Source organism: Haliotis asinina, chromosome 8 (assembly GCF_037392515.1).
Source record: "Haliotis asinina isolate JCU_RB_2024 chromosome 8, JCU_Hal_asi_v2, whole genome shotgun sequence".
Classification (NCBI taxonomy): domain Eukaryota; kingdom Metazoa; phylum Mollusca; class Gastropoda; order Lepetellida; family Haliotidae; genus Haliotis; species Haliotis asinina.
In genome coordinates, this window is record NC_090287.1 from 4,155,721 (window position 1) to 4,166,774 (window position 11,054).

Sequence of the window (11,054 nt, forward strand, 5' to 3'; positions counted from 1 at the left end):
ATGTCAAGCCCGGATCTTACCTAGGAAAAAGAGGTCTTATTTATTATAATAAAAATGTTAAAAATGTTATAAAGACATCCATGCAGTGGCACGCATTAGTAATTTCGTTCTAGCCGTATTTCTAGTATTATTCGTTTGTTCCTTTCTGTAGTACCCATTTATATGAGGTCCATTTCTGGTGTGTCGCAACAGAGACCATATAATATTATATGGTCTCTGGTCGCAAACATTGCTTTAAGAGGGAACATACAATGATTTTTTTTTCTGTGACAACGTTACAGAAAGACATAATGTGTCTAAATGGTCAAAAGTGGTAAATTTGTTAAATTTTCAACTAATCACTGTACTAAATTAAAGACCATGTTTTTTCCGTGAGGAATCGATCCGAAAGAGATATGCGACCAACACCGGAAGTTGCACATAGTTACACGCCCTTAGTTTACAATCATGGCGTTCACGTTTGCTGCGTTTTGCTACATAGCCGCTCTTATTTTTACTGCTGTGCTAATATTCTTCGTGATATTTCACGTAAGACTTGCGTTTTTGCAATTATATAGCATGTATATGTAAACCTTACGATACTAACATGTTGTAACATCTGTAATCATTCATTAACACTGATATTCTTTATGACGATGCGAACACCTGAACACCGGCCTCATTTTAGTCAGTCATCAGTGATTCATCATGCATTGTCAGAGGCGTATGTATGTCACGTCCAGAGATATCTGAATCATGAGAACTAATTTTTCAAGTCCCTGTTCTCATAAAGAATGCTCCAGCTGAAATAAAGCCAATTTATGAGAGTTATGGGCAAGTGGTGAGTAGGTATCACTGGCACATGGATGTAATTGTGCCCACATTGTGTGGATAGGTGCTCAAGCTAAAAAGTTGATATTCATTGGTTGTATGAACCAGAAACTGTTATGTACATTTTGGATTTACAGGGATAATACTTGAAAAGGAATATTGCTGTTGGCAACATGAACATATCATTCAATCTTTATAGATCCCTTGACTTCTGTTTTATGAATAAAAGTGACTGTTTGGTAAGCTTGAGAAGTATTGAGCATTGGCATTTTCTGTCGCTCATAACCATGATAGCTAAAATATTTTACATGTTTCTGCTTAATAATTTGTCTCTACACTCATGCTGACACATTGTACGTAACTAACATTCTTGGCTCAACTTATTTCAGATAATTGCATTTGACGAGTTGAAAACAGACTACAAGAATCCCATAGACCAGTGTAACAGCTTGAATCCGGTGTGTATTTCTGATTTCTGATGTAGCGTTTGTATGAGCGCATAGTGCATGCATAATATGAATTTGTATGTAGAGGTTCTTATGATTATTTGATAAAAATTTGTGTCACAATGATTTTGTGACACAAGTGCCAGAATTCGTGTATATCACCAGCAAAAATACCATTAATATATGAACTGTTGCACATTTGCCTACAGTTAGAACAATACATATATGAGTATAACAGTTTCTTCATTTCCATTATGACATAAACATTTTAGTGGTTTACATGAAGTGATATTTGCATAAGGGCACTTGCCTTTTTTGTATATTTCAACTCTTTCGGTATTCTTGTGAGACCCAACCAATAAAATACATACTGTTACAGTCAGATCCATTTAATAACTGTATTTGTCTGCGTCCTGTTTACAAAGGTGTACAATGCTATCTGTTTGACCTTGATCAATGTGGTGGTTCTTTCTCTGATACTAACCTATGTCACAGCAATCTTTGGAATGGTCAATAGCTTCAGTCATTACAATAAAGCTCAGTGTTTCTTGATATCAAAAATATCTAACTGAATAATGAATTGATGTTTTGTTTCAGTGGCCATGTTGGTACATAAAATAATAACAATTCTTTGAAAAACCTTGTCCTCACTGTCTGTAGAAAACTTGGTATTGTCTCCATTTTTTTCCAGCTTGTGTTGCCTGAATATGCAATACAGATTCTCTACACAGTGCTGTTTGTGTTTGCCTGGCAGCTGGGGACTGTTCTCTTCAACCTGCCGCTTTTAGTGTATCATGTCAGAAGGTAGGTGGGAAGGTAGGCTTTTAGTGTATCATGTCAGAAGGTAGGTGGGAAGCGATTCCACCACTTGTAAAACATCATGAGGATTAGTTAAAATACAGTAGGGAAAGAGCCAGGAGGTAGCCAGTGAAATCCTGTGTGCACTGATTCCAGGTTGTGCATTTTGGGAGGTTATGAAAATGTGTATGAAGTTCACTACCCTAATGCTTTTAATTGAATGTGTTTGTGTGTGGACAACCACCTTTACTTTTAAACTACAGTGCAAGCTGTCTTACTGGGACCCCAAATAACTCGCTTTTCTGTATAATTCAGACTGAATTGTTGGTCCCGGCAGAAGTTAACTAAGTTATCATTACACATAGGCTAACTAATTCAGACTTCATGTAACTTGGATTTCAGACTGAAATCTCTGCCCTTCAAGGTAATTTACTTCGAAAACATTGCTAATTAATCAGACTAGCGGGACTGCCTGAGGCGGAAGTGCTTTGTAGTTAGCCGATTGCCAAGTTCAAACGGATTATCAGGTGTGATGATGACCAATTAGCAAAAGGAATTAACAAAGCAGTTCAGCAAGCTAACATGACTCACTCGTGATCAGTGTCGTTTTGATGGAAACAGTTAGAAACAGTGATGTAAATCTTTGTACTGAATCGGCGGTTTGCAAAGCACAAACAAACTGTCCGTAGGGACTATTTTCACACGTAAGGCACGGCCATGCTGTCAGTCAAACCACTGAATAAATAAATTAATCTATACACTACATATACATTCATTTAGTTGTGGCTTTCATCGTAAAAGTACTGTGCATGCGTATCTCCTGGTCAAGGGAGCTAACTCTTGACTCTCACCAGTCCCATTCGGACTCCTCGTAATTCAGACACAAAACTCGGTCCCTGTCAAGTCCGAATTAGACAGCTTCCACTGTATTCACAAATCTCTGTTGCAGGTTGTTGTTGTGAACAAGTGAGAATGACAATAAAAGTGTACCATTGAGTTTGTGCTGTATAGCTGAGACTTGTCTCTCAGATAGTTTCAGTGGAAGTATAACCAGTTGTCCATTATGAATATCAGAAAGACTTTGAAGTTTTTGGGTTTTGTTTTCCAGATTTATTTTTCGTACAGATAAGTGTAAATATACCATGTTACTCATGATTGCTGAAAAAACTCCTTTCACAGATTTTAGTTTTCATGATCAGGTTTTGGCTTAAACATAGAGTCGACCATGGAATCCATTAATAGTATTTGTAGGATCATCAGTGGTGCCAACATTAAGTGACTAACTGTAAACAGAAGGCATAGACTTCTCCTTCTCTCATTGTGGGAGGTCTGTTGACAGCCTACATAAGCTGTAAATTGATGTGTGATGTCTGGTTGCTTCCTTTCATTGCTAGATACATGAACAGACCTGTCATGAGCTCACCTGGTCTGTATGACCCCACAACAATAATGAATGCAGATGAACTAAATCGAGCACAGAGAGAGGGCTGGGTGAAACTGGCATTTTATCTGATATCATTCTTCTATTATCTTTACAGGTAAGACAAATTTACAGTGTTTTCATAGTCCTTTCTGTAGCATTCCTCTTGACACCATATACAAGAGCGCAGGGAACCAGTTTACATGGTTTCCATTTCCATCAGTATCACAAGAGATGACCTAGTGACCCACCCAAGACCCCATACAGTATAGTGTGATCATAGTACTAAGACTGTCATCAATATGTACTAAAGTGGCAGACTTAGGAATGTCACAGCTTTAAGGTGACATGAAGCAGGCTGCTGATTGCATGTTTTCATGCCCTGACAATGGAGGGCATTGTGTATTGATGCAACCAGTGGTTTGCGTGATCCAGATGGTTTACATCCCACAGCTGGAATATTAACTCTTCCGTATACATATTTGCTTGTCATATACTGATAACTGAGGTTGTGACATTTCTTCCTGTAACGTGACTGATGTCATGCCAAAACCAGATGAATATTGCTGCCTACCGCAAGCTTAACTAACTGGCAGGGTTGTTCTCAGATTATGATGATGTAACTTGACAATTACTGAACGTTTCATGGTCACCATTCCATTGCACATTGCAGCAAAATAATAATACACTAGTATTATCTGGCAACTGTGTAATCATGTTAATGAGTAGTTAGATTATACATGATAAGTGTGTCTTGGACAAGTGAAGCTTCTCGATATTTTTCAGTTTACCAACCTGATTTATTTTCGAGGAATGTGCTGCACAGTGCCAATATCCTGCTTATTATGTTCTCCTTGTTTCTCTGTTTCAGTATGATATATGTCCTAGTGTCCAACTGAGGATGCTTGGTGTGGTGTAAAGAGAACAGCCAGTGTTTGTGTGATTAACATGTTGACATGGAAGTGACAAATTGGCTGTGTAAAGTTGTGTAATGGCTGACACAAGATGGAATCACAACATATATCATCAGATAATACAGGCAAGAGAGTGCACACAATGCACTAAAGTTTGAGAACACATAGAACGTACAGGACTTTAGGTCCATTCATTACTCCAGAATCAACTGAAAGTAATGTCAGGCAAGGTCAGGCTGTTAGACCATACACTTTTGGCACAAACTGAAATGCATTTTAGTGGTATCAGATGTTTGTTTGATTAATGTTAAAATGTTTAAAAATCTTCTTTTGTTACATTATTTAAAAGTGTAACTTCAATGTTTCACCGCACCGGTATAGTGGCACTTGAATCACCTTAAAACATTTGACTTAGTAATTACATATTTTGTTTAGTTTTTCCAGGTTGTTTATGAAACAGACACTAGGTATGACAGCAGTAGATGCATTGTATCATTAAGTCCTTCAGCACGGGTAAATTTGAGACACATTTTAAGTTTTGTGCAAGTCATGAACAGTTCTGATCCGTAGGAGGTGACACCTCCTGTTTACAATAATGCTTTACATCAACTGACTGTGACAAGATTTATAAAGCTGCTTTTGTGTTTGTGTTGATTTGACTTCCTTTGTCACTATGTAGTACCAGGTTTGTGTCCTAGATTTATGCAGAGTGTGATCATTGGTCTGTCAACATATTCTTTCAGGAGTATGAAGACCAGGGTATGCCTACCTCAGGAAGAGTACAGTGTGGATTTTCAGTCTGTTTTTGTGCTCTATGTGCACGTGGCCACAGTGACAAAAGGTTGTGGCTTAACCAGCATTTGATTTGGCTTGTCTGGTCCACACCCAGCTATTTACAGACTGCTGCCATATAGCTGGAATATTGCTGAATGCAACATTAAACAACGATTAATCCAAACCCTAGTATCTAGCACTTATTGTACATCTAGCACATTTGGAAACTCATGACACATTAAAATGTGAATACCTAAATAGGTTAATGTTTCCCATAGTCAGGTGTAAGTGTGTGTTTTTTAAGACTGTTATCCCTTTGAACAGTTTTATAGTAACTGACGCCATACTTTCTCAGTCTTTACATCAAATCACCATATGTGGCTAAGCTGAAGCAGCTCTTTAGTCAATCTTATGTTGCATATATATCTTGATGATACTTGAGATTTCAATGGATTTGCTCAAATGGCTTTTCCCGAAACTCGCCCACCATTTGTATTGTTCTGGTACTTGCACATTCTTACGTATGGCTGTATGTTACAAGATGTGTGTTTTGTGTTTTCAAGGAAGCCGTAAGTCATAAGATTAGGACGAGGTAGTGGGTGTGGTGTTGAACAGGGTCGGTTTGGGAACATAAACTATACATACTTGACTTAGTTCAACTGTCATGGTATTTTGTTTTGCTAACATTTAATTTTGTGTTCATCAAATAGTCAGGTTAGGTGACATTTTACTGATCCATGCAATAAGGATAAAGCAACATACAAACATCTTCTGACAAGCTTCGATTGCACGAGGACCTATATTCTTACCCGGAATTCACAGCTGTGAAAAATGAGATTTACAAACCATGATGCATGATCAGCCTTTAGAACACTGGATTCCTATTCTTACTGACTCTGAAACACAATGTGAGTTGCAAAAGATGTGAAGAAATTTGTCATTCAGTGATATAGGTGTACATCAGTAAACTTCCACTTGAGAAAATGACAAATGTTGATCTCCTCTCACAAACCATGACTAGATTCTTCCTGTAACCATAAAACCAGTAACTTCAGAACAAGGTTGAAATACTGGCTACTGCACTGTGAATCATACTTTCTGAAGAACTACATTGAAAACAGATACGGAATGTTTCCTACCTGACAGGTTAACTTTGTCACATGTCATGTTAGTAGCTAGATGCGTATCATGTGATATACCGACTTCTTCCAATACGTCCAATGCAATTAATCAAATGTACTTTCAAAATCATTAGCACCTGCCAGGTAATTTCTCTTGATGTGTAAGTGTGTTTATATTCTTCTATTGTCTGTGTGTATGTGTGCAGTGGCGTAGTCTATATCCCAGTGCTTATATTCCATTTGCGGCAAGTCAGAAGATTGGCTTTAGTGAAGCAAATAACCAGTGCTTTGTCAGTGAACAGGAAGTTGTGATGTATATCAGTAATCTATTTAAATATCCATTTTGTATTGTATCATGTGTATTGTGCTTAGAGTCAGGGTATTATCTGAAGACTGTCTTTTGATTGGTGTATGAGAGTTAAGTTAAGATCTTCTGCCAAAGTTGCTTCATGACAACAGAAGTGAAATGATTAGCCTCCATGATTTTTTGTATTGGTTTCTTTAAACATTTTAAACACATGTATCATAAATTTCTTCCAGGCAGTTTTTGCCATATTGAGGACTCAATCAAACTTTCAGAATGAAACTGTAAAGAATTATCCCTCACAGTTTTCATAAATGTATATTAAACGTATTTAACCTTTAAAATATTTTAATCATCTAGAGATTAAAATGAGTGGGTATGTTTTAGTTTCAATATGTTTGATGTCCTTATTTTGTAGAAAAATTATGTCATACAGTGCTGTGATGTCATAACGTTACAACAAGACCTGTTGCAGCTCAGCTCTTGTTGACTTTTGCGACAAACAACACATGACAGTTGCAAACCATTATCTTTCCTAACTTTGGCAGTTTAACTTTTGGATTCTTTATCATTTTAGTAGCAAAAATACTCCCGGGGCAGAACAGTCTGGGTTGCTCAATGACCACAAAAGCATAGCAGACATCCTCAAAAAATTCCTCTTGGGTTTTAGCTACTATGTTCTTTGTGTAATACTGACAGTGAAACCAGCGCCCTGTTCCTCACAGTGATCATAGTGCTCCGACAGTAATAAGTCTCATACTTTAACATGGACTTATGACTGTCATAGCACTATAATCACCTTGAGGAACGGAGCCCAGAAAGATTGTATTAAAGTGGAATGTATGTTTTTTTAAGTTATGTAGGAACACTTCAGTGTGGGCAAAGTATTAGGTGCAAGTAAAGTTTGGTCCTGAGAGCACCAACAGAGTACTATTACCACGGATGTTTGTTGGTATACATGTTGAGGGTTATGTACAGTAAGCAATGGTTTATCTAGTTCGGGCAAGTCATTGACAGTGAGACATTTGCTTACACACTTTGTTTCTGTGGTTGTTCTTACTACTGTTTACTTAAGGCAATGTACATTTGACTTGTTTCATCTGTGCCTTGTTTTGTAGACATTTAGTTTATATTATTATTTCAGCATTTTTTCAGATTTACTATTTCCAATTCTGTATTACTATTAGTTATTTTTGATCTCAGGTCTATGTTTTGGGAGGCTTTTGTTATTTACTCAACAGAAAAGTGAATTCCACTTCAGCACCATGTCTCACACTGTTGCGTTTTCATGCTTTTCTGTTGTCCAACCTACTGCTCTACTAAAAACTACCAGTTCTGATACTTCAGCCTTGTTTTTAATGTTTGTCTTCATTTTAAAGACTTTCACTCCAACATGTCGTATTGCTGCCAAAACCTTGGAGCTGTTTCATGATCCTTTGTTGCACACTGAGTGTGAATAGAAAAATAGTAGAAAGGAATAGGAACCAGTTAAAACTAGTCAGGGTGTTAGCAGAAAATTACAAATTAATAATCTCATAATAATCAGCACATTTTGAAAACTTTTGAGATGTCAAGGAATTCTTGTTTTCCTCACCTCCATATATACGTCCATACAGGGCAAGTTCTGTAAATGTCTATGGAAGTACTTGTAGGCGTCCATGAATAAACTTCACTTTAAGTGATGGAAAAGGGTGTATTTCACTGCACAGATAGTTTTACTTATGCCTCAGTGGTATCAGTGTTTGATTTAACATTAGCCATGTAACCAGAAACAGTCAAGTTTACCATTTAGGAAAGGTCAGCTTCAGAACTTGTGGAATTCTTTGTTATTTCCATGTTTGGTCCATTGGTGCAATTTAGTGATTGGTTCATTATTTTTAGCCAGTGGTTAGTTTAAGGCATCATTTACAAATGTATTCTAATCAGCTTTCATGCCATCACATGAAAATGAATAGTTAGTACTTGCGCAACTTAAAGGAGACACAAAATATATGATGATGTTTCTGGTATTCCTTGATTTTCAAGTGTGTTATGTTTTTGTTCATATATATCCTTGACCATAGCTTCACCTGGAGCCAGATTGAAACATCATGACACTAGGAAGCGAGTGAAGCTGTGTGCCATGTTAGACATAGGAGCAACAGAGGTGGTAACATTTATTTTCACAGAGGACACTGGTTGTGAATGGTTCTACAAATATGATGGAGACATTCTACACATGATGATCGAGGAGGATTTGTTGTTATACAGTAATAGATTTCCTGCATGTAAGAAGTACATGGTATGGATACCACTCTCAAGTACATGTATCATGCATTTGCGCTTGCCTGCTGTTATATGCATTTTTCTATGTAATATGTACAAACAAAAAAACATGAATTGCATCTTCATTTAAAACTAAATGGAATGTACCTGTCATGGAATGGGTTTAAATATCATCCAGTCACAGTGTCCTACATCTGAATGTACAAATTACCATTCAACGAAATCTAATTAATGCCTCTACAGAGTGAAAATAATGTTTCCTAGTTCAATCTGCTCAGCTGATTTATTCTGTTTCATAACTAAACGTCAAAACTCCCCTTTGTGTCAGAGTCACTTGGTGATGAACCAGTTTAATTTCATCTGTTTGAATATTAATTGTCTAAGGGCTTAAGTTATCAAACCACCTTCAATTGGAATGACATGAACAATGCTTCAACATTTGAACAATGCTTTTTCCAGTTTTAATAAAGAAATTTTAAACAACTATGTGTTGGGTTTTTTTCCCAGTCCAGGCAGTGGTTTCCAAATTAGGGCTTAAACCACATACCGATTGCTTTAGAAGGTCCCTATTTGTCCATTCATATATTAGAATGATATAATAGGATTAATAGCCCCATTTCTAACATTTGTGTGTTGTATTTTTGTAGTGGGTCTCAGAGGTGTAACAGTGGCACCCTAAATACATCTGTCTGGACAATCTTAGATTGCTTTGATCTGTGAAATTCACACACATAGTTAGAACCATTGTTCAGAGGAAGAGAGCAGGTTGTACACCACATATAATTGACTTACATAAGATAAAAGGTATCTAGATCTAGTTTATTCACTTATTTAGTGAGTTACAAATTGAAGTGATATGACAAAGGGAGCATACATCTGACCAACCAGAGGAGTGAGTGAGTGAGTGAGTTCAGTTTTACACCGCACTCAGCAATATTCCAGCTATATGGCGGCGGTCTGTAAATAATCGAGTCTGGACCAGACAATCCAGTGATCAACAACATGAGCATCAATCTGCGCAATTGGGAACCGATGACATGTGTCAACCAAGTCAGCGAGTCTGACCACCCGATCCCGTTAGTCGCCTCTTACGACAAGCTGAGTCGCCTTTTATGGCAAACCAACCAGAGGAAGGTTTGTGTGATCAAACGTGGACTACACAGACAGAAAGTCAGCCTGACCTCATGTGCAATTTTCTCCTTGTGATGTCTTTGGGTGTGAGTTCAAACTACAGAAACAAAATTTTAAAAAATACGCACAATGGATGTGGTATTCATCATTCAAGAACCAAACTTATTTACTCTTTCCTATCTAGATATTTTCACTGGATACATTGCATACATAACCCTTCTAAAGACCACAACAACTTCCATATCTCACTGATACTCACTTTCACTTTCACCAGCTTACCAAAACTGATGACTTCAATTACTGGAGCGTTTAGTTTCGCTTAACACACATACAGTTATCCTCAATGTACATGTTTACGGGACTTCTCTTAATTGCACCCAAAGATCTAGAGGCCTGCTCAGATCCTGTCAACTCCTGATTGAGTTCTTACATACTCACCCCTCACTTTGCCATATCTTGCCCCCAGTCATCTGGAGACGCCCACATCTGACTGAGGATCACATGACGTCATTCCATGAAGTTGTCATCGCGTTCAAAATTTAGGGGCCAGGTATTGTCTCCCCCCCCCCCTCCACATGTGGTACCCAACGATACCAACTGTATGAATAGTAATGACTGAAAAACGTCCATTGGATGATAAACCTGGTACTAATTAAACGATGAGATTATGGCATCATGGGGTTTCATTCTCTCTACATTGTTCCCATCATATTTGCTCCATATATAGTTCCAATTCTGACTAAGAGAAGGAAAAAAACGCTAGTAAAACGTAATACAGAACACGTCTTATTCAAAGCGAATGAAATCACAACGTATTTAATTCGTTCATTAGATAAGCCATACATGGCAAATATATACATCAAACAAAACGTATGGGAAATATTGACAGCAATAAAGGTAAACGTGATGAGGCCATTTTTACTCTCATGTAGATGTCAGCTTTTGTGCTCTTAGTGGGCACTTTGATGGACATGTTGGAACATGAGTGAAATCAAACCTTGTCAAAAACAGCGAAAAACGAGAGTACCGAAACACTCCCGCACCATGTTTGATTCCACTGCCCAGACACAA

At 37.5% G+C, this 11,054-nt stretch overlaps 1 protein-coding gene across 1 annotated transcript; it reads left to right on the forward strand.

Moving 5' to 3' along the window:
- Positions 1-442: 442 nt before the first annotated feature.
- Positions 443-9,335, forward strand: LOC137294736 (protein cornichon homolog 1-like). The gene is made up of 5 exons (XM_067825827.1): positions 443-528; positions 1,200-1,268; positions 1,948-2,060; positions 3,449-3,592; positions 4,346-9,335. Exons 1-5 carry the CDS (start codon positions 448-450, stop codon positions 4,371-4,373), a joined length of 435 nt encoding a protein of 144 aa, XP_067681928.1. The 5' UTR covers positions 443-447; the 3' UTR covers positions 4,374-9,335.
- Positions 9,336-11,054: the final 1,719 nt, after the last annotated feature.